At 49.2% G+C, this 24245-nt stretch overlaps 1 protein-coding gene across 2 annotated transcripts in view; it reads right to left on the bottom strand.

Moving 5' to 3' along the window:
• The window catches only part of ZC3H3 (zinc finger CCCH-type containing 3), a 350743-nt gene that overhangs the window by 51502 nt on the left and 274996 nt on the right, over window positions 1-24245 (bottom strand). For both annotated transcript variants that reach the window (XR_012901167.1, XM_075919992.1), the window contains exon 10: window positions 3035-3219. Coding sequence is in view for 1 of the 2 variants with exons in the window: in XM_075919992.1 (XP_075776107.1) it covers window positions 3035-3219 (185 nt within the window). In the remaining variant the exon portion in view is untranslated. The remainder of the gene's footprint in view (window positions 1-3034; window positions 3220-24245) is intronic.

The following is a 24245-nucleotide window of genomic DNA, read 5'->3' as shown; positions in this document are numbered from 1 at the left end:
GCTCTCAGTCTAGGCCTGAGACCAGCGATAGATACAGACAGACCAGAGGGGGAGTGCGAGAAAACAGCGAGACCATACTGTCCCTGGCACCCTAGGCCCGTATGAGCTTCCTGAGACTGGCCTGGAGCTGTCCTCGGCTCTGGTGAAGGATGAAGAGGCGGGTAACTGGGTGATCGTGTAGTCGATACAACGTGTCGATTAGTCGATAAGGAAGGGCACTCAGAAGGAGCTGCCCCCACTGGGGCTCTGCAGTTTAAACGTTCTAAGAGCCGGGCACGCAGGCAGCCTGGCTCCTCTACATTTAGACCACAGAAGCGTAGCGGGGGTAGCTCCTAGAAGCGGCGCAAGCTGGGACTGAGCCAGGCTGGGACTGAGCCAGCAGCCCCTGTCTGCAGGGGGCCCCAGCCTCCCCAGCACTGCTGCTTCTGAGAGCTGCCCCCAGCACCGGCTCCTACTCCCCCCTCCTCTTGCTGCCTCTGATACCGAGGCAGCAAGGGGTGGGGGAAGCGAGTAGTCGACTCGACTATTCAACAAGCCTAGGCTCATCAGGTGGTCGACTAACCAACTTCTCTTTTACATCCCTAGTTCTGGTCCAAGGAGACGACTTGCAGCTCATTTTCCACGTGGGGTCAGTCTCCTGAGCTGAGTCTGCTCCCCCGTGCCCAGCTGTGCTGCGTATTGTGAGGGGGAGTCATGCCCAGCGATGGTACGGAGACAAAAATCTCCAACTCATACGTCCTCCGGCTCAGCTCAAACCTTCTGCTCTGCAAGGAAAGGCAAGTGCTTTAGCCACTAGCCCTGCCTACCAGCCAGCCAACTCCCTGCACCTCAGTACCTCAAAAGACAAGGCCGGCTTCTTGGCTGCGGCCGATTCTGGAGCTTCTGCACTGGGGTGGAAGCGTTCAGCACTGTGCCGACTCATAGACTTTAAGGTCAGAAGGGACCATTTTGATCTTCTAGTCTGACCCCCTGCACAGTGCAGGCCACAGAATCTCACCCACCCACTCCTAGAATAATCCTCTCACCTATATCTCAGATATCGAAGTCCTTGAAACGATGGTTCAAAGACCCCAAGATGCAGAGAATCCTCCCGCTAATGCCCAGGCCCCGGCTGATAAAGGGTTAAGAATTCTCCTCCCTATTACAATTCAAGGAGTTAACAACACAGGCGAAACCTCTGGGTGCCAGGCTTGGTGGATTGCCCAGTTAGGTAGCTTGCAGCCACACAGCATTATTAAAATTGAATAATCAATAGACCCCCAAGGGCACATAGGACAATGACCTCTATAAGAATCAGATCGTCATTTTATGCTGAGAGTTGCTGATGTGATTAACAAAGTACCCAGCACAACATCAAAGGCATTCTGCACACCTATTATATTTCCACCTCCTCCGCCCCTAACCGCTGCCTCTGCGTGGGAAGGAGGGAGGCAGCCGGCTGCCCCAGATCTCTGCCTGCGCCTTGTTCCTTCTCTTAGCTTGGAACACGGAGTGATCAGGGTCTAACACTGCTATCCCGCACGGGCCTGCGGGAGAGCTGGGTTCGAGTCGCAGTGCGTGGCATGGCGGGTTTAACGTAGACCTTCGCCCTCAGCTCGACTTGGTGCAAACTTCGCCTCGGTCCTAAATGCGGGAGAGCTACAAACATCAGGAGCCCAGAGATTGATCCACATGAAGAACGTCCTGGGCAGGTTGGGAACTAGCCAGCTCTGCTCGGGGCCAGGACCCCTCTGGAGAGCCTTCCAGGGGAAGATGCCAGCGTGCCCAACTGCGGAATATAAGCCACGCAGACACCCAGGGAGCACGTCCCCCATTGATGAAATGAAGCCCCTCTCCAGGGATGGAGCCAGTAACAGCCCAACAACTCACAGGTCAAGGGCAGGAAAGCCAAGACGACTGTCTTCACCTGGAGCTACAAGCTCACAAGTGGACAGAAGATAGCCAGGACGTCCAAGCCAATACCCCTGAACCCTTGTCAGAAAAGCCAGGTGCATGGCTCCAGGCACTTGGGGGCCAGTTTGACATCTCTCCTGCAACTCGAGCAGCACAATGCCTGTTAGGACCCAGCCCTGACACCAAGAGAAGTGTGGTCCCCTATTGCCCAGTAGCTGTTCCATGCACAGCTTTCTTGGGGGTCTTCCATCCAAACATAGACTCGACTTTCCTCAGAGGATCTTCTGAGGATCTGCCATGGGAGCAGCCCCAGTTTGCTGTACATCTTCTATAAACGCATTTTCAGCATGCATATACTCCACGGTTAGACGTAATTCCTAGCCCAGCACCTCAAACAGCCCTGCAACGTGTAGTCTCTGGAGTCGTGGTACCTTGGGCAAAATGTCCTGACATTGGAATCTGTCACGTGGGCTGTGATGGTCGGAACTTGAAAGGCTCAGCTTGATTTCAGGTACCAGAGCAAGTCTCAATTGATACATAAGAACGACCAGACTGGGTCAGACCAAAGCTCCGTCTTGCCCAGTATCCTGTCTGTCGACAGTGGCCAATGCCAGATGCCCCCGAAGGAGTGAACAGAACAGGGAATCCTCACGTGATCCCTCTCCAGTCATCCATTTCCAGACAAACAGAGGCCAGGGACACCTAATAACCATTGATGGACCTAACCTCCATGAATCTAGCTAGTTCTTTTTTGAACCCTGTTAAAGTCCTGGTCTTTACAACATCCTCTGGCAAGGAGTTCCACAGGTTGACTGCGCACTGCGTAAGGTAAAACTTCCTTTTCCTTGTTTTAAACCTCCTACCTATTTCATTTTATGCTACCCTAGTTCTTATGTTATGGGAACATGTAAATAAATTTTCCTTATTTACTTACTTTTTCCACACCAGATGACACTCGGAAAATTGGCTTAGCCAAAAACACCCCAAAGAACTAGGCTATAGCCAGATTCTTGACACTCCAGGTAAAGACCTCACACCATACAGATGAAGAGGAGCCCAAATTGGTCCATTACAAATCACAGACTCAAGTGATTTACACAGAAGAAAGAACGTTGTTTCCTGTGTTTTAACTCCCGCTTACCTCACTGCCTCCTTTTGGAGCCTCTTCCACCCTGGCGATGACCTGCCTTGGCCAGAGGGATCTGAAGTATTGGGCTGTCTCTGGTGCTGCTTTCTCCAGGGGTGCTGCAGTTTGCAGAGGGCGCCCTTTGGGCAGATGCCGGTTTTGGAAAAGTCTGGGCACACTAGCGTGTGTTTCTTCTTGCACTGAAAAGAAAAGTTCACAAAGCTGTGAAAATGTGACTGGCACCGAAGCTGCGGAGATGTGAACAAATGCAATGCAGCTATTTGCTTTTCAAAATAGCTGCAAGGAATGTTAATTAACAGAGGCTGTTTCCTTCAGGTGGCACTAACAGATCACTAAAGAAAACGGAAAATGAGTGACCTGACGATTTCCTTTGTTCAGGCCAAGAAAAGGACTGCCCCACTTTTCCTGCAAATAAGGCTGGAAGTTCAAAGCGGTCTATTGGGGTTCCAAATGCCTGGTCCTTGAAATCTGCAACTTAGCCATACGTAGCTGTAAACTGTGCTCCATAAACCTTTCCGCAGGAAGAGGCCCCAGTAGAGGGACCCAAAAGGGTTACCTGGGCTGAGGAGTCAGTCTCAAAGGAAATTAGGAAACAAGTTTTCTGTTCTGGGTAGGGATGTAAGCGACTAGTCAAGTAGTCGATGGACTTTCAACTATTTGATTTCATTACACGGGGCTTCCCAACCTTGGCAGTTCTGGAACTCTCTGGGTTAGATAATGAATCCCCAAGACCCACCTTCCACCTAGCCTGGATTGCCATCCCATCTAGCACAGCAGGGAGAGCCCCTCCCCCCATACACACCCCTCTAGTGAGGACCGAGTAAGAAAAGGCAGAAACCCCCCACCACTCAGTGGAATCTCCTCAGACCTTCTCCGGGAATGGAGCTGCATTCAGGCTAGGTCCTGCCGCGTTAGTATGTGAACACAACCCGCAGAGGGACATAAAGCTGCTGCCCTTTGGCCACAAGAGACTGGAGCTTTAGGCCAGCCCTCAATGCTGACCTCTGGGATTACGCCACAGTACCTTAGACAGGTCAAGCAGTGACAGATCAAGAGTGTCTCTCCTTGAAAGGGAAGAGGGGCTTTGTGTTTATATAACCCAGCAGGGATGGCTGCAGCTGACAAGCAAAGAGGTCGTGGACTAGGCACAGACGATATTGTTCAGCAGCAGGAGAGCGGGGCATCTGGGATGAAACAGACTTTGGCTAAAGGGGAGAGCGGGCAGAAATTAAAACCTCGAAAGCCAGGACAAACCTCCTCCAGGAACAACACAAGACAGGGCAGCAGCAGAGCCCTGATGTTGTGAAATCCACAGAACCAGCTCCTGTGGTTTTTCACTCCACCTCCGAGCAATTCTCCAAGAAAGGAAAAAATAACCCGGACGGGTCGTTTAAAGTGCAGCAGGCTGCCTGCCAAATGGAGCCCAGGGGGTATGTGGTCCAAGATCCAGGACCTGCTGCACTTAAGGAGAACCATGCTGTGAAAATATCACTGGAGCAGCGACACTCAGAGCTCAGTGGTTCAGGAGCCAAATTAGCAATTAGCACAATCCAAAAGAGCCCCAAGAGTTCAGTGTTTCATGCACCAGGAGTGCTACAGTCATGGCAGGGAAAGCGATAGATGGCGCGTGTGTATATATTGTTCTCACAGCAAAATGCCCAAGCATGATTTTATCAACTACAATTGGTCAATAACCCAGGAAAAGCCTCCTAATTGGTTCTGAATTAAATCGCACCGGGTTTGAATAGATTTTTGCTGCAGGAGAGGCACTGAAGAGTCGCAAGCCTAAGTCCGAGAATCACTGCCCTAGATCTGACACAACAGTAAGAGTCAATGTGCCACCAGGACTGGACGCGTGTCCTTTTGCCCCTGCAAGCAGGCAACACCACTAGGCCGGGCCTGAGGCTGGACACTGGACACACGAAAGCGACACCCATGTCTGGAATACTGTGAGGGTCTGTCCCTCGAAGGGGAACCTCCCATTCAGGGTCTAAAACTGGCTTCCTCGATGCCAACAGCTTAGCAGCCGCTACCTCCAGAACTGCTGGAGCTCAAAATCAAAAAAGTTTAAAACCAGCTGGGGACATGTCTCGCTAACTCGCGCCGTTTCTGAAACTGGCATTCTAGGGAAAAGGCTGACGTCCCAGGCGCTTCGGGAATCACTCGAGCCAATCTGGGATCAGTGAAAAGGAAGGAAAGGAAAAATCGACAGTTAAAGCTACTTTCAAATAAAGTGAAGCAAAATTTGCAACGAGCCCACCCTGCGTGCATCCCAGGAGTAAAGCAATGCAAAGCAAGGGGGTTACCCAGTGGGGATGGAGGGTGACAAAATACAGAGGTATTGATGTCCAAGACTAACAGGCTACCAAGCGTAGTTTCGCGAATGGGCAATTAGACACTGGATTATCGGCTCCTTGGGTTCTGAAACCTGCTATCCCTTCCCGCACGTTATGCTCCATTCTGCAGTCTCCCTGCAGTTCTGCAAGCCTGTTCATTCTCTCTGGGCACACACTTTTAGCCGCTCCGTCTGGAGGCAGTGGCTTTTGCTTGATAGATCACAGTGGAGGATGTCACATGGCCCCAAATTATAGGGTTCTAGTGGTCTCTTGGATAGAGCAGGGGTCTGAAACTCAGGAACTCGCGTATTCCAATCCCAGCTCTGCCAGAGACTCCCCACGTGGCCCTATGCAACCCCCCTCGTCTCTCTGTGCCCCAGGTTCCCAACTTTAAAATGGGGGTAAAGGCCCCTGCCTGTTCCAAGGTGTCATGAGGCTCCGCTAGCTCATTTCCACGAAGCACTGGATCATCGGGGCTGCCTGTCGATTTTGCTCTATTTCTTTGGAACTGAAAGTTACATTGAAACACTCTCTCCCCCTTTCAGCTGCCAAAAGCCGCAGTGACATCACTAACACCCTGTTACATGCTGAGCCTGCAGCCAAGCCAACTGAAACGGCAGCACTGAGGGCATGAAATTCACGCACATTAGCGCTTGAAAAAAGCCCTTAGGCCTTGGCTCAGCTCGTCCGTAGCCAGGGAACCCACGCAAGACTGGTCCCTGCAGTGCAGCCACCAGGCCGGTACAAACTGTCCCAAGGGAGTTTCCTTTACTCCGGCTGGGAGACTTTCCCACAGTTTAATGCTTCCCATTGCTCCATTCGCCTCCCGAAAGCCATTTAAATGCCAACTTTTGACCACATCAGTAGCAGAAGACCACGGGCACAGTGCCTCTCCCGCAGGGCTGGCTGGTTCAGCCACACCCTGACATCCCGTCCCTGGAAAGCCCAACCCTAAGAATACAACCACGAATTATTCTGAAAATGACAGAGCTGGAAAATCAAACTGAGCAGGGCTGGGCTCCAGAAAGACCGGGCCATGCTTTGTAGCAGCTGACAGTGCCCTCTAGCCCAGGCCTGAGGAAAATCCGGCCCGCTGAGTCACCGGATCCGGCCTGCGGAGGCAGCGGGGAGATCCGGGCAGGCTCCCTTGCTTTTCCCGCAGGCCGCTTAGAAATGCTTCTGCCGGGCCCCGTTTCTGCTTCAAAACTGTAATCCAGTGCGGGGGTGGGGGGAGGGAGCTTCAGGAGCTGTCCCCGCCCCAAGCACAATTCCACTGGCCGGTCTGAATAACAGGCAGACAAGAAGAACAACCACCCCTCCCCTTGACTTAGTTATTCACACAAGCACATGGCCAGGCAGGCAGGCTGACTGGCTGGCTGGGAAATGTTTTAAGCGCTGCATCCTTTAGCTCTGCAGGCAGGCAGGTTTGGCTGCTGGCTGGTAAGTCTCCTGGCCAAAGCCAGCCTTTTGCACCCCAATCTACCCCACTCAACATGCCCAAACCCTCTGCCCCCCTCTTGCATCCATACCCCCCCCAGATCTGACACCCCAATCTCCTGCCCGAGATCACAATCCCCTCCTACCCTAGGTAACATCCCAAAACCTGCACTCCAGTCCCCTGCCCTAGGTCACAACTGCCTGCTTCATCCGAGCTCCCTCCCAGACTCCAGTCTCCCTCCTGCACCCCAATCCCCTACCCCAAACTCCCTTCTGCAACCAACCTCCATCCCAGACCCTGCACTTCCTCTATTAATATCATGGAAGAGTGCGGCCCTTGACCACTTCCCAAAATCTTGGAGTGGCCCCCATCAAAAATGATCACCTACTCCTGCTCTAGCCAATGCTAGAGAAGAAGATACTAGTAAGTTCCTTTCCTTGCAATGCCTTACAAGGAATGTCTACACTCAGGCTTCTTTTGGGGACATGTGAGTACATACCCACGCAGGCTGCTGGCACAGGTCTGAATAACAATGTGGCCAGTGCGACAGCTCAGGCAAGTAAAGACATGCCAAAAGGGGTGGGTACGTACGCGAGTGCACATCCTACATGGCTCTGTATTTACCCTTCCCTCCCACACTGCTATTTTCAGCAGTAGTGTCCTGTTCTGCATTAGGGAAAAACTCAGCCGTTCCCAGCTGCTTCTCCCTGCCAGAGCATTTCCTCCCTCATAACTCTACCCTGCAATGTGGATGCAGCTTGCTTTTCACCTGGAGTGTTGCTACACATCCCCTCCGGGCTGCTGCCAGCGGTGTATAGCGTAAACATCACCTCGGAAGACTATTTCAAAGACCTTCACAAGCTAACATTCAGCCTCATAACATTGCTATGAGGTAGGTTAAAAAAAAGCTACACAAGCAGCTCTTGGAGGAACACAAGCAGCCACAATTCAGGGTAGGACAGGAAGTGACCGATACTGCATCAAAATGGAACTGCAGTGGAAACGGAGGAAGAGCAAATGAGATGACTGGAGTTGGCATTGGGTGTTAACATTCCTACTCCTAAACAAATTACCGCAGCATCTTCAGCAACGACAAAGGCTCAGGACTTGGACTTTAGCAAAAGAGAGGAAGGGAACTCTTGTAGGACACAAAAGAGGCCTGAAGGAGTGAAGTAGGACACAAAAGAGGCCTGAAGTAGGACACAAACTTTCGGCTCTGATAATGGGAGGTTATTTCCTTTATTTTAATTTACACTTGAATGTAGCATTTCTTGGCAGTTGGCACTTGCTTACATGAGAGAAAGCTCCAAGGTGTACCTGTTGGTTTATCCAGATCTACTGTACACTCCCGCTCGCAGAGAGCCCCCCCCAGTATTGACCATACGTTTGCGTTCCATATGTCGTGAGGATGATGTCGGGACAGCACAGTTCTTTTTCAAGCCAGTGAGTTACTTGCAATTGGCCATAATCACCTCTTTGGTCTGGGAGATCTGCATTCCAACACCCCATAAAACCTTGTTCTCCTGCCCTCTGGCAATTCCAGTACAAGACCTCTGCTCCCCACCTCACGGATGCAGTCTGGTTTCCAAGAAGTGTGTGTGTAGATTTAGCCAGGAGATTCCATGAGCTAAATTCCCATGTAATGTTTTATACGTATGAAGTGTTGTGTTCTCACTAGTCCATTAACCCTCTGTAGGATCCCCACAGGGATTTTCACCCACAGAAACCACGATACGCCAGAAGGAGAAACACTTCCTATAGCAGAGCCAAGACACATTCCCCCTCTTACATTTATACAGCGTGTTCCATCCCCAAAGCCTCCACACCACTTCACGAGAACAGAATCACATCACTGCCGCTCAGCAAACATTCGTTCCATTTATTCAGTCAGTTTCATAGATTGTTCAAATTAATCAGTGTTCCCCCACTCACAGCACTAGTGATAATTACCTAGATTACAGCAGCACCTAGGTGCCGCCACTGAGACTGCTGCCCAGTTGTGCCAGGCGCTGTACAGACACACAGTGTGAGACTCTCTCCCTCAAAGCTCAGAGGGGTAGCCCTGTTAGTCTGGATCTGTAAAAACAAGGAGAAGTCCTGTGGCACCTTAAAGACTAACAGCTTTATTTGGGCATCAGCTTGCGTGGGTCAAAACCACTTTGCGGCCAATCATCTGACAAAGCGGTTTTGCCCCACACAAGTTTATGCCCAAATAAATCCATTAGTCTTTAAGGTGCCACAGAACTCCTCAGCGTTTCTGCCTCAACGTGCTTACAGTCACAACACACAAGGAAGTCAGAGGGTGGGGGCGAAGTAACGTGACTTTCCTAAGGTCACACAGCTGGTGAGCACCAGAGCTCAGACAGACCCCAGCCTCCAGTCCAGTATCCTACCCACTGAAGCAGGTGGGCACCCCAAGTCAGAGTAGCAATCTGATTAACTTTTTTCAAATTCGCCCTTGTGCTACCACCATCACTTGCCCATCTCCACCAAGCACTGAAGGGCAGCCGCCTCCGAGGCGGGATGTGGGGGTGAGCTCAGCAGCACAGAACACTCGAGAACCCTTTGGGAGGGAACGTGAAAGGTGAAACGGCAGCAGCAACACTCCCGGCTGGAATTTGCATGTGAGAGCAGGGTTCAAATGCCATGCGAGGTTTAAGGATAGGAAGTGGTTGGGACCAGCAGGGCCAACAGCCTCACCAAGCCCCTGGGCAATGGGGGGAGCTGCTCCGCACCCTCAGAAGAAGCAGAATCTCAGGTGGAAGGAGCAAGGCTGGGGCTAGGCCTTTTGTATTGCCAGGCCCTGGGCAGCTGCTCCCTTTGCGTCCCCCCCATCCCATCAGCAGGCTTGGTTAAGAATAGGCCACATTCTGTGTCTTGCCAGGACGTTGCCCCTAGTGTTATACCAGTGCGCTTGTTCCGTGGTCCACATTCAAGTATGGACCAGGTCCAGTCTTTCTGAGGCATTGAGAGCTGGAAAGTCCACAGCCCCAGGGGGCAGATGCATTAGTAGAAGTCATTTTACCATGCTGCTATTTGCAGGGAATCAAGAGCTAGGAGTAATTCTTAGAAAAAGCCTACAAATGTGGATATTTCTTCCCAGCATGCCCATGCCCAGGTAAAAATACCTCCAGGGATGGGACTGCACCTTGGCATATTTGCACAGGCTCTCACCCTCTCTCTTCTGGCTTCCCATCGGCAAGTGACACCTCTCTGCCCGTGTCACCTACTGGGGAACCCTCATGGAAGGCGACTTTTGTGGCCAAGGAACTCCCTGGTTACTTTAGCAAGTGAAAGCCCTCCCGCTCCAGTTATAAATCTCCATGCTAATAAATTGTAGCAGGGTATGCTGAGTGGCACCTTTTCCAGCATATGCTTTATAAAGAAAACAAACCGCATGTAACTAATTCCACGGTTGGGTCCCGGGCTCAGGTTTCTAATGATTTTTCCAAGCCATTCTTAGCTTGGCTGGACTAGGCTATGACAACACACTTGGCCACTTTTCCATAACACAGCAGCTCTGTCCATGCCTCTGTCAATCAGCTTGGCCTGGCGAGGCAGCTCTGTGCAGTATGATCCGCACAGCAAGCCCGGCTCGCTTTCCGGATGAGGACGGTAGTGTATGGAGAAGCCCCTTCGGGAGGGGAAGAGCGACCCGAGACCTCCTGCTCTTGCCTGGGGCGTTCAAGCAGATCAAACCTAAGGATTTGGTTACTGTACGCCTGCTTGCTGCCCTGCACATGTCAGCTGAGGTGAAGAGGACTGCGTTTAGGGCAGCAAGGGAGCAACCTCATTCCCGTGGGTCATCCAATCCCTTCCACCTGTCAGGGTGGCTAATTATACCCCTGGCAGGATCCCGGCCCACTAGCAGGTTGTACCATAAAAAGAGAAGACGATCTGGTCATTCTCAGAAGAGTTACGTGGCAAGTCCAAAAAACCAGAGGCCTCCCCAAAAAAGTGGCTGGGAAGTGAGGAAGAGAGAAAACAACTGGGGGGCTAATCGCCCCCCCGGCTTCAGAGTGGAAGAGGTTGCACCTAGAGCCAAGGGGGCAAGGTCCCAGAGACTGAATGTGGCGCTCAGACCTGAACCAGAACCTCTCCTCCAAAGACTGCCGCAGCCAGGGGTCTCAGCTGGGCTCCAGCTCGAGTTGCAGGTTCGTATTTTCCCTGGAGCAGCTCAGGCTACAGTCTGCTGAGGCCAACCAGACGCAGCTGGTCGGAAAGGTCACTGGTCAGCTACACGGGCCTCCCTGTCCCACAGAGAGGGCCCCTTCTGCTGCATCCCCAGCCTGAGCCCACAGTGCGTCACAGCCTCCTCACTGGATACCAAGGAACCGGGTGACATTCGAGGTCTTGCTAACCCTGCACAAAGCCTCCAAAGGAAGCAACTGGAGGGGGCCTGCAGCTCATTCTGAACAGCTCTAATTTATCACAGGACCCGCCCCCTTCCACCTGGAGCGTGTTAAAGTCCAAGACCTCCCAAGCAAATCCTCATGGAGCCACTGGCTTCGTTTCCCCCATCACCTTTGGCGACTTGTCCCGTTTCGATTCCTAGTGCCTTGGGAGGGGGCGGGATGGGGGTTTACAGATGATTAGCTCCTTACATATGGGGATGAGTGATGTTTTAATATAACCCCCGTACAATGTGCCCAGTGGTGATGGTTGCCATAGCAACGGCTGAAACAAATACAGTACAATATAAAACTGACAGCATGGCTCACCTAACCCGGGCACTATCTGCTCCCCGTGCACTTTGGCACTGGTAGGGGGCTAGAGATGCCACCTCTGCCCAGCACACCCGTGTCGGGAGGGGTGGAGAGACACACGGCACCTCAACAGCCGACATTTGTACCAGTTTCCCGCTTCTAACCCTGTAACTGGTCTGACAAATACACAATCCCTGAAGGGTCACGTGGTCACAGCTGATCTGCCCCCAGGACCACGATGTGTCAGTCACGTTGATTTGTGCACCCTGTGCCAAGCCTTGGGTTGCCCTGTGTGGCCGCCCCAAGGGAGGTGGGGAACGGAGTGCCCTGGCTAGCTGTCCTGCCCTTGAACAGGCAGGGGACGTCTAGGTTCATTTGCTGCTCACTTTAGTTTAAGCAATAGAGATGTAGCCGTGTTAGTCTGGTCTTGCTGAAACAAAAGTGCTGCAGAGTCCTGTCTTTTGTTTTAGTTTAAGCAGGGAGTTTGGGGCCTCTCCACCCACTGCCCCCAGGTTCCAGCCATAGAAGCTGGGAGGAGCCTTCCCAGCAGCCTGACATCATGATTCACCCACCTCTATAAAACGGGACTCTAGATTCTCTCTCCTTGTTCGCGGTGGTATGACCAGCTTCTTCCACAGCCCCTTCGCATGCCCAACCCCACCTCCCTCCTCTCCCTAGTCCCTCTTCACCTCCTTCCAACTAGGAGTCTCAATCCCATCTCTTCCCCTGGCCCCAATTCCACACTAAGACGTAGGGGGTGAAGTGTCCAAAATGTGTCTGCTACACAAAGCATGGAGTACCAGGCCCTGCTTTGCTTGCCTATTGTGTTGTTCTTCCCAGCCTGCGCTTGTCTTGGTCTCTAGACCATGTGCTCTTTGGAGACAGGATTGTGGCTTCTTGGGTATTTGTGCAACGTGCCTGGCATGACAGGATCTCAATCCTGAGAGGAGACACTGAACCCTACCACAATAAAAGCTCTTTGGGTCTGTGTCGTGTACTTGAAATGAAAACCCTGCTTTGAAAACCCTGCTTTGAAAAGCCACACCAGACACTTTGGAGGCTCTTCTGAGCTGTTACAGGTAGCGCCGTCTCCAAGCTACAGGATTAACTGGGTGGATTGATGTCAGGCTGTTCTAATGTACCTCTTCCTCTCAACTTCCTAGCACTAAGTGGCTGTTGGGAAGCAATCATTGGAGGTGGAGGGGCTGCTTTCTGAAGTCGTTCTGAATTGACAGCTAGTAAATAGCTTTTTGATGGCTTTTTTATAATTGGGTGCAGATGGAAACAAGCCTTAAAAATTCCAGCTCCCTGTCATTAAAACCTGGAAGACAATACATCTGAACATCGTACGGTCTGCAGAATAATAATGGAGAAATTTATCCAACACACGGAGCAGTGTTTGTGCCTTTTCATCTTCAGCTGCAAACAGCACAAACCTAGTTTTCGACACTATTTTATACTTTCTTCCTGACATGGAGCTGAAAACCTAACTCCTGGGAGACGTTAAAGGCTCCCTGTTAGAGCACCCACCCGGCTCTATCCTCCATGCCCAGCTGCAATAGACTGTTAATTACCGTCATTATTTATAGCCACACCTCTTTACAGCACTCCGGGCACTCAACCCCCAAGGAGGTCGGCATAGTAAGGTGCAATGAATATTACCATTGTACAGTGCAACCCACATTCAAAAAATGGCAAAAGCAACTAATTTGTGACCACTGGGATGCCCATAATCACCTAATGTAGCGCAGCTGGGTTTGTGCTGGGAAAAGTAACAAGAAGGGCTGCACTTAAACCAGTACAAAGCAAGGGAAGGTCTGAAACCCACAGGGCTGAGCCCAGGTGGTTTTAACAGGGTGAAAGACCAATCCTGCTGAAAGCATTTTACAAGGCCAGGGTACAACTGGCTTACATTACGGAGGGCATTCCAGCATTAACACAACGCTGGCTTTTTTGTGGAAATCTGACCCTTATATTAGGAGTTTCAGAAGGGTAGCCGTGTTAGTCTGTACCTGGAAAAACTTAAAAACAACAAATAGTCCTGCAGCACCTTAAGGTATGTCTACACCTGCACCCTCTTTCGAGAGAGGGATGTAAATGAAGACGTTCGAAATTGCAAATGAAGCCGGGATTTAAATATCCTGTGCTTCATTTGCATATTCGCGTTATGGCGCTATTTCAAAACAACAGACGCTGTTAAGATGTGGTTATTTCGAGAGAGAACTCTTCTCTCGAAATAACTGGTAAACCTCATTGTATGAGGAATAAGGGTTATTTCGAGAGATGGGTTTTCTCTCAAAATAACCGCATCTTAACAGCGTCTGTTATTTCAAAATAGCGCCATAACGCAAATATGCAAATGAAGCACCGGATATTTAAATCCCGGCTTCATTTGCAATTTCGAATGTCTTCATTTGCATCCCTCTCTCGAAAGAGGGTACAAGTGTAGACATACCCTTAGAGACTAACAAAACATGTAGATGGTATCATGAGCTTTCATGGGCACAAGCCACTACTTTGGGTTGAGCCCACGAAAGCGCATGATACCATCTACCTGTTTTGTTAGTCTCTAAGGTCCTTATATGAAGGGCAGTTTCATGGCTTTTGTCTGTGAAGTCAGCACAAAAAACAAGGAATTGAAGAAAAACATGAAATCCAAGCAGGTCTTTGGGGAAGGGTCTGTCTTGTGTGTGCGCCTGTGCATGGGGGTGTATACAGCTCCAAGCACAACAGGGTTCTACCTGCTGCTTGGGGCCTTCAGGTGCCACCTTAATACAAATAAATAGTCCTATGGAAACTGCTCCTCTCTCTGTCCCCATGCCCGTGCTTCCATCTGGGAGGAACTCAGCTCCCAGCCGTGGCCTGGGTGACAGTGCGAATCCCATCAAAGTGCTTACAAATAGCTCCTTTGGAACAAGAGGCCGCAAGTCTGAGAGCTGCGCTCAGAGCCAAGGGCAGCTGCACTACACGGCATCTCTGTACCATCTGGTCAGGCATCAACATCGAAATCGAGCAATTCCAGCTCATCACCGGAATGAACGCCAACTACTGACCTCCAAGTGAGCAAATGGGGGAGTCCGCATTCTGGGCTCAGCCTCCCGGTGACTGTGTGCAGCAAGGCGAATTCTGCAAACAGCGGGTTTTCTCCTCTTTTGGATCTTGTCTACACAGATCAGAGGCTCTCTGGGTCAGTGGCCACCTCCTATTGCATTTGCACAAGGCCTAGCACAATGGGACTCTGAGCGCCCAGCCTCTAAGTGCTATCATGTAGAACACACTGACAAGCCCAGTACTACTTCAGGGGTGCTATGCACAGTAATGTCCACAGTGCTACTCGTCACAACATTGCCATGCTAGTCAGATAAGATAACAACCCCATGGACATTTCAGGGCTCGATTTTCTGGAACACAGAAAAGGAAGGGCAAAAAGGAAGATGATAATCAAGGGTCAGTCACAGAAGGGAGCTCAATGGATCACCAGGAGCAATCCCAGCCATAGTGCAGCCTGTAAAGTTTCAGTGTGCTCCACAGCTATTCAGTAATTTGGGGGCATGCTTAGGAGAGACTGCAAGTCGCACAAGGCCACAGTGTCTCAATCAGAGCAGCCAAGCCTCAACTCGAAGCACGCCAGGAGTGTGCCGAGCCCAGACCTCCACACAAAGGCCAAGAGCAGATGAACTTGGCTTCCTTTTTTGTGAAAAGTGCAATCGCTGACTGCCGCTGTTAAGTGGCAAACCAGAATGCCCCCAAGAAAGCAGCTGTGTTTGGAAATGACAGGTGGAAGGGCAGTGGGGGAAGTCTGCCTTTGTCCAATTACTAACAAAAAGAAGAAAAAGAAAGGATCAATGTGTTCTGCATGCAAAAAACCAAATGTTGATTGTTTGTTTCCCCCTCAATCTTCCACCATTGCTGGTCTTCTTACACTGCAAGCTCTTTGGGACAGAGACTGCCTCTGTTTGTATGGCACCTAGCTATACAGGGCTCCCATCCTGATCTGGGTCTCCGGGTGCAATCATAAAAATAGATATTTAATGAATAATCAGAATTATAAGTGGTCCTTAAATTGGGCAGTTTGGACGCCCCTGTCCTGCAGGCTGGGCTGACAGTGACCCATTACCTATTTCTGTCCAATCACGTGACTGACTGAGCACTGTGTTGGCCACAGAGAACCTTTTGCTGGTTGGGTTAGTTGGTTCCCTTTAGGCCCTACATATTAACCGGCCGCTGGCAAAAGTACTCAGAGCCCTAAGTTAAACTGACAAAGGCAAACACACTCCAGCCATGCCACCACTCGCCTGAGCTCCGTGTAGGTATATTCTGGTGATACAACAGCATCCGATATTGAAGACCTTCTAGCAGCAACAGGCCCAGGGACGTCGACTAATCACTGTTAGTTCAAAGTCCAACCTTTCGGGGGGTTTCACACATCCCAGTGAGCAACATACGCTGGAGATGGAAGACACCTTGCCGACGGGCCCTGGGGCACAGGGCAGGACTTCTCCTCGGCATGGTCTCCAGGGCTTTGTCCAGGCTAGAAGTAGCTGGTCAAAGCAATGGAGTTTTCACTCTTCGGCTAATCTAGTGTCTGCCAAGTAATACATTGTCCCTGGTGGTCAGTGTAACCCTCTGGCTATTTCCTCCCATTGCCCCTAGTACCGCTTTGCTTCCCACTTGCTCCATCCCCTTTAGGAGCTATGTTTTGCTGACTCTTCTGTACGATATTTGTGCTAATTGAGCATTGACAGGGCACAGTGTCCTAGCTTGGTCTCGCTGCTGAAGAACATACTGTGCAGTTTGGAGCATGGGCATCAGATTGCTGCTATTGATCTAAGGTGGCTTTTTCTATTGTATTGGTTTTCATTTCCATGGCTTGTCTGCCAGGGACACTTTCCAGAAAACAATTCCGATCCCTAGTCGGATCTCTCGGCCTGACGAGGTCCAAAGTGAGAAGCAACGCGTGACAGAGCCAAAATGAGGGACAAACAAATAATTATTTGCACAGGAAATAAAATGCCAGGGAATCCCTTTCCTCCAGTGTCAACAACTCTTTCTATAAGGTCAGCTTCATGATGCTAAATAAGGCACAACAGTAGGTGTGGAGCTATCAAACCTGGGTGGCACCTGGAGGACTGACTTTGAGACTAAAACTCATGATGCTCTCGCACTTAGGAGTACTGGAGTCCATTCCTAAGCAAACATGTGAATCTGGAAGTGGGGAGGAAAATAGGATTTCTTCAAGACCCTGGAAACAAACCATCAGGAACATGAACTTTCAATAAAAGTTCCAGGGCTTGGGGGAGGGGGAGGATAACAGTCTTTTGATGAATTGCCTTACTCGGACTATGTCGCTTGGAGCAGCAGATTTTATACTGTGTCCCTTAAATTCCTCTGTACCTGCAATGTTCCAGACAGTAACACTGTGTCAAAGATGATTATTCACATAACCTCTCCGGCGTATGCACATGACACGTACAGGACATGTTAAGAGCAAGAGCCAAAATATGACCCTAGAGAGTTTATTCCCAGCCAGGCTGGCTCGACCACTTCTATCCCATCCCAGTACGTTCAGTTGCTTTGTTTCTACTGCTTCAGAGGGGTAGCCAAGTTAGTCTGTAACTGGAAAAACTTAAACAACCAACAGTCTTGCAGCACCTTAGAAACTAACAAAACATGTTGATGGGATCATGAGCTTTCGTGGGCACAGCCCACTTCTTCAGATGACTGGAGTTATTAAAGGTCCAGTTTCTAAATAAACAGGGGATGTGTGTGTGTGGGGGGGGGGAAACGGGGACATTTGTTAGTCTCTGCAAGACTACTTGTTGCTTAAGTTTTTTGTTTCTAATTTGCCACAATCACAGTCTGGATCTGTCTTTGCTTGGTGTTGGTCACATTAATATTGCTGAGGTCAGCCTAGTCTTCCAAGATTCTGCCTGTACTTTAAACAGCACAAACACACACGACAAAGCCCCCAAAAGGCCACAGGCGTGCCAATGACAACAGCATCCACTCCCTATTCTAAAGCCTCCAGCACTCGCGGGGCACTATGCAACGGATGCTACAGCTGTGAGGCGCAAAGGAGAAACCAACCACAGTGAGCCCACTCTCTGCTGGAAGGTGAGTGGTGACAACAAGAAAACCAGCGCAGGACTGACCGAGTTAACTGGCAGCACCACTCTTTCTGCTAGAGCCGTTTGGCATGCTGGCCCAACTCACCTGACCACTGTGGTGCTACCAGTGCACTCTGGGACTTCTGAAGTTACCCAATGGTAACAGCTCCCGCTCATGCTGGGACTCCTTTCCAAGCACATGGCACTAAAGCACAGGACGGAGTCTGGAGGACCTACTGCGGCTACATCATTCACAGCTTCCTCCTCACAATGGGAACAACCCACGGGTTGAGGCAAATACTTTATCCCAAGTGGTACAGGGAACTGGCCAACCGATGCTTGGATGGTGGTTGTGTGTGGATGTCAAGCATCATGTAGCAGCCAATATTTTCTGCAATATCTTTCCGTCCAGTTCGACACAGCTCATGGGACACAAGACATGAAAAATGGGAAGGACACTGAAGTTAGCATCAGTGACAACGACCTCCCTGGCAAAGCATTCTGAAATCTATTGACCAGAAGTGCTACAGAAGTACTATTATTAACCTCAGCCCCAGTGCTACAACATGTGAATCAGCCAGTTTTGTGTCTTTCTCTCCACAGACCCAAAGAAGTTATGGCAGATATCAAGACCCCTTTGTCACACAAGCACATCCCACTTACTGAGAGGCAGAGATTACTCTTACTCTGACAAGTATTTTTAGACTGTCAAAACTTCTACATTTCAGCGTTTCTATTAGCGTGTGGGGGTGTGTGGAGCACCATTTCCTAGATGGATACTATAATGCTGGAAGAGGGGGGAAAAATCACAGACTGTTGTCAAAAAGTTTTAATCAAACTAGCCCAAGTTATTAAATGGTTCAAGTTTGCCCTGATAGGAAAAGTCTTTACCATAAGCAGCTGAATGGTGCAGAAGAAACTACAGCTAAATTAAAGTAGCAATAAGAACAACTTTCTTTTATTAGTTTTAAACCTGCTAGCCATTAACTTCATTTGGTGTCCTCTAGTTCTTCTATTATGGGAACTAATGAATAACTTTTCTTTATTCACCCTCTCCACACCACTCATGATTTTATAGACCTCTATCATATCCCCCCTCAGTCTCCTCTTTTCTAAACTGAAAAACCCCAATCGCTTTAACCTCTCTTCATATGGGACCTGTTACAAACAACTAATCATTTTAGTTGCCCTTTTCTGGACCCTTTCTAAGGCCAAAATATCTTTTTTGAGGTGAGGAGACCATATCTGTACACAGTATTCAAGATATGGGCGTACCATAGTTTTATACAGGTAAGATATTCTGTGTCTTATTTTCTATCCCTTTCTTAATAATTCCTAACATCCTATTTGCCTTTTTGACCGCCGCTGCACACTGTGTGGAAGTTTTCAGAGAACTATCCGCGATAACTCCAAGATCCCTTTCCTGATTTGTCGTAGCCAAATTAGCCCCCATCATACTGTACGTATAGTTGGGGTTATTTTTCCCGATGTGCATTACTTTTCACTTATCCACATTAAATTTCATTTGCCATTTTGTTGCCCAATCACTCAGTTTGGTGAGATCTTTTTGAAGTTCTTCATAATCTTCTTCTGTCTTGACTATCTTAAACAGTTTAGTATCATCCGCAAACTTTACCACCTCACTGCTTATCCCTTTCTCCAGATCATTTATGAATAAGTTGAACAGGATTGGTCCCAGGACTGACCCTTGGGGGACACCACTAGTTACCCCTCTCCATTCTGAAAATTTACCATTTATTCCTACCCTTTGTTTCCTGTCTTTTAACCAGTTCTCAATCCAAGAAAGGACCTTCCCTCTTATCCCATGGCCATGTAATTTACACAAGAGCCTTTGGTGAGGGACCTTGTCAAAGGCTTTCTGAAAATCTAAGTATACTATATCTACTGGATCCCCCCTTGTCTGCATGTTTGTTAACCCCTTCAAAAAACGCTAATAGATTAGTAAGACAGGATTTCCCTTTACAGAAGCCATGTTGACTTTTGTCCAACAAATTATGTTCTTCTACGTGCCTGACAATTTTATTCTTTACTATTGTTTCAATTAATTTGCCCGGTATTGAAGTTAGACTTACCGGTCTGTAATTGCTGGGATCGTCTCTAGAGCCCTTTTTAAATATTGGTGTCATGTTAGCCACCTTCCAGTCATTAGGTCCAGTCTGGCCCCAGGCTCCACGTGGCACTGCCACTTTGAAATACCCCTTCCTCTCCCCCACCTTGCTGTCTCTTTCTGACAGAGGCAGCAAGGGGAGCCGGGGGAAGCATTTGCTTAACTGATAGTCGACTAGTCATTCGCATCCCTAAAACACACAACGATTTCTGCAGATACAGAGACAGGATCGGACGTACAAGGAATCTGATTAGTCTTTACAGCTCTCACATAATTTACTAAGGGTTTGAAATGAAAAGCTTTCTTTGCCAATCCCGAGGTTTACTGGTTACTCCTGGTAATACAGTTTTTGCTGTGGTGTTAATTTTGTACAGTTGCAAATCAATCAGGTGCTCAGGTGGGAGTGATTAGCTCAGCCAGTTTACAGGAGCGAAGCGCATAGTCCCCTCAGCACATCACAATCTCACCCCACTGCGACCTCTGCACTGCAGTCCCGTGACAGCTCTCCCAATGCACCTTGTGCGGGGCCACAACACTGTCAGTCGCTCATCAGCAGAGACAGCCAGTCAGCCTAAATTATGCCAAATACTGTAGCCATGAGACTAAGAAGTGGACAAACTCTCATTGTGTCCTAAACCAGGATTGTAACCCCCCCCCCACAAAAGGGGGCAGTCTGCACATTTACGGCTTACATTCAAAGGACAGCACAGATAATTCACTCTCTTGGCAAGCCAATAGGTGAGCAAGTGGACAAGGCAAACCCAGGATTGTTAACATTCTTGATCTTGAAAGTTGACATTTTTAAGCATTAAACAGCCTACTCTTTAAAAAAAAAAAATCTAGAATTTACTTCCCGATCAGTTCATTGACTGAAGAGATCTGCTACACATTATAGGAAAAACAAATTAAGCCGGCTACTATAGTACCCAAAAACATCTGTTAACCAAAGCCAAAATTAAAGATAAATAAAATGAAGTTGCCTTTGTAGTTGATTTTCATACAGCTGCACTGGACTATAAAAGTGCTATCCAAGGAGTGCTATCCATCAGTTACTTCTCAACGGCTTGTGAATGCTGGGCCCGAGCCTCCAATGGGATCTCTAGGAAAGTACCACTAATCTTCCGAAAGTTTATAAGAATTGTCACCAGCCCAACTCCCCTACTCACGGCAACTTTTAAGTGTGTCCTACCCCAGATCAAAGGGGAATGATCTAAAAGCACATCTTTGAAAAGCACAGGGGATAGAAATGGGGTCCCTGGCCTCTCTTTGTCAGAGGCTGGAGAAGGATGGCAGGAGACAAATTGCTTGATCATTGTCTTCGGTCCACCCCCTCTGGGGCACCTGGTGCTGGCCACTGAGCTAGATGGACCTTTGGTCTGACCCAGTACAGCCATTCTTATGTTCTTAGCTTCATAGGAGCGTTACAATATTGTTAATGGTTGTACAGCCAAGAGGAGCAATAATAATAGGATTCAGAGCCTCTTGGGTCTTGGCCACAGGCAAGAATGCAACCCAGGCCTCGGATCATCAAAAATCATTATTCCCTGTCACAGCGCTTGCTAGTCTACAAGACAGTGGGACTTAATCCAGTTCCTAGTGGACAAAGGCCTGGATACCAGCAGACACTGGAAACAGGCACTAATTTATCCCTTTGGTGGCAATCTCAGCAAAAAGGCCAAGAACAAGTAACTTACTCCTTTACAGCAATCTAGCATGCTGATGGATTGGTTGCTAGGCAGAAGACACACAAAGATATGGCCTACAAGTGAACCTGGAAGACGGAAAACATACAGGAGACTGGAACGTGCTATGGAGATCTCACAATCTCAGTGAGGACATGAAGGGAAAACCACAGAGTAGGAAAGGGAGTGACCAGGCAGGTTTAGACAGACATTTCCTTGTTGCTCACTCAGGTCTACACGTTTTAGTGGCTCCATTTTTTTAAAGCGATCTCTATAGGTGATGCTGCAGAAATGGGTCTTCAGGTGTGGTAGGAACGAGGTGAAGGAGGAAGGATGGTCCATACATAAGAATCAGCATGGAATCAAGTGGACCAAGGAAACAATGCAGACTAAATTCTCTTCACCACCATCAAGGCGGAACTGTGCAGTCAGGGCGAGGGGCCATAAAGGGGCATTTCTTGCACTGTTTTTATCTGTATCTGTTCTGTGGATAACTGAAGGATGTCAGACTCCAGATCTTATCAATCTGGCAACTTCATCCTACTTGCTTCTTTTGAAAATTAGATTAGGCCTAACTAAGACTGCAGAAAGTGATCTGCTCCAAATCTTTCTCCATAAATTCATTACTCACCCCCACCCAAGCATGAGTAGCAGGCCTCTAGAAGGTGCCAATATGACAAACCATTCCTGGATCACATTTATTGAAGTTTCTCAGCACTCAGACTGGCTATGTCACAAACTAGCATCCAACTTTTCCAGGTGCAAAATGCAGAATACATCCCTAAAGGTATAACCAGGGGAAGAAAACAATTCAGAGAGTTTACAATGATGAGCGATTCCTTTCTTGTGGAAAGTAACATCTCCATAACCCGGGGCTCGCTGAACCGCAGTGAGCCCCGCTCGCCATCTGTGCTGTCCGGCGATCTGTGCATGCGCAGATCGCCCGAACCTGGCTCTTCCGGGTTACAATCTACTTGCCGTGGGCGAGTAGACTGTATAATTTGTCGAGCCCTGATGTAACCATGTTCAATACTTCTGACGACAGTCCTCAACTACCAGGTCCAGGTAGAAAGATGGGGTGTGCATACCTTGCACTGGGCCAAAGAGTTAACACCACATCAGGGGTGGAAGTCATCCTGCACCCCAGACCACACTGGGCATGCTCCAAGTGCCAAGCTAGCATAAAAGGGAGCAGCCTGGCTCAGGTTAGGCAGGCTGCTGGAGAGAGAGGACCTTTGTTGAAATCTTCAGCTGGGGAGCTGTCATAGCCCTGGCCTGCGGGAGACAGAGATCCCCAGAATTGCTCTGAAGATCTGTGGTGCATGGAGCCCCAGGGAACTACCCACATTGAGGATCCTGAAGACCCCAACACCCCATGGACTGCAGCTTCAGGAAGACCCAGCGAGTGAGAGTAGGGGGTATCTCCCAACTGTGTGAGGCTGGAATATTTTGCTGAGATTCCCCGTTCACCCAGTGGCGGATCTCTCCACCACCGATAGGCCCCTGGGTTGGGGTCCAGTGGAATTGGACAGGCCTGTGCCCCCTAGCCTGGACTACTATCTCCTGGTGGTGGCCCCACAGGTATTGGCCACTAGGACATACTGCCCTGTACTTGAGGTATAGATCCCAGCATGCTGAGCTGTTGAGGTTCAAAAGTGGCAGACTTCTCAATGACTTGTTTTTTAATTTACAGGATTGTAGTGATTTTAGCCCAATTTCAGGATACGTTTGGTGACAGCCAGCTATGGAACGGCCAAATTAGTGCATCCAAATTCACAGAATCATAGGTAGAGCTGAAAGGGACCTCAGGAGTCACAGGGTCCAACCCCCTGCCCAAAGCAGGACCAACCCCAAATGAATCATTCCAGCCAGAGCTTTGTCAAGCCAGGACTTAACACACCTTTGGGGATGGAGCTTCCACCCCTCCCTAGGGAACCCATCCCAGTGCTTCACCACCCTCCTAGGGAAATAGATTTTCCTAATATCCAACCTAGACCTGCCCCACTGCAACTTCTGACCATTGCTTCTTACTCTGCTTTCTTCCACAAGAGAGTAGCACAGCTCCATCCTCTTTGGAAGTTGTGAGAGCCCATTGGAACCCTGATTATCTGTAAAGATTTTGCCAAAAAAAGGAGATGGGAATGTGTATCTGACCAGCGGACTAGGCAGTGCAAGGCCTACTCCTTTCTCCTCACCCCTGACCAGGTCACCCACTGAATTGATTTACAATCAATGAAGATCACTCCAAACTGCCTTGCTTCCTGACTGTTGCAGTGTTAAGAAATCTCTGCATTGTATAAAAGTTCAGACACATGCCCTATCAGAGAAATGTCTGTGACCCTCCTTTGCTATGCACGCTCCTAGAAGGTAACAGCTCTTACCTGGTGAAGGATGCAAGCCCACCCTGTCCTACAGTGGCTCTTTCTGAATCAAAGGAGAGCAGAACTAGGAAGCAACTACGATAAGCATCATGAAAGAAAAAACTCGGAAATGGAACGGCATTATAAAATTGAGGTGAAGCTCCAAGCATAATTTGCTATAAATTGTTGCATTATCAACTATTATAGGACTTCAAATAACTCCTGGAACGCAGGGACTTATTTTCAATTCAATTTGGCATAAATTCAGCATCATGGCTGTAGGTAGCTCTGAAACATCTGCTAGTAAGAATTTCAATGTAGGGAGTCTGCTACAGCCTTGAGAGTTCTCCACCAACCTCTTGGTGTAAGTAGTAGCAAGATCCTACAAAACACCTCTTTTCCCTACTGATCCCAGCTGCACACTGATCCAGAACGGTAGCAGAACTAG

The sequence above is a fragment of the Pelodiscus sinensis genome, chromosome 2 (assembly GCF_049634645.1).
Source record: "Pelodiscus sinensis isolate JC-2024 chromosome 2, ASM4963464v1, whole genome shotgun sequence".
Classification (NCBI taxonomy): Eukaryota; Metazoa; Chordata; order Testudines; family Trionychidae; genus Pelodiscus; species Pelodiscus sinensis.
The sequence above is the reverse complement of the archived record's forward strand: the minus strand, read 5'-3'. Positions and strand labels throughout refer to the sequence as shown.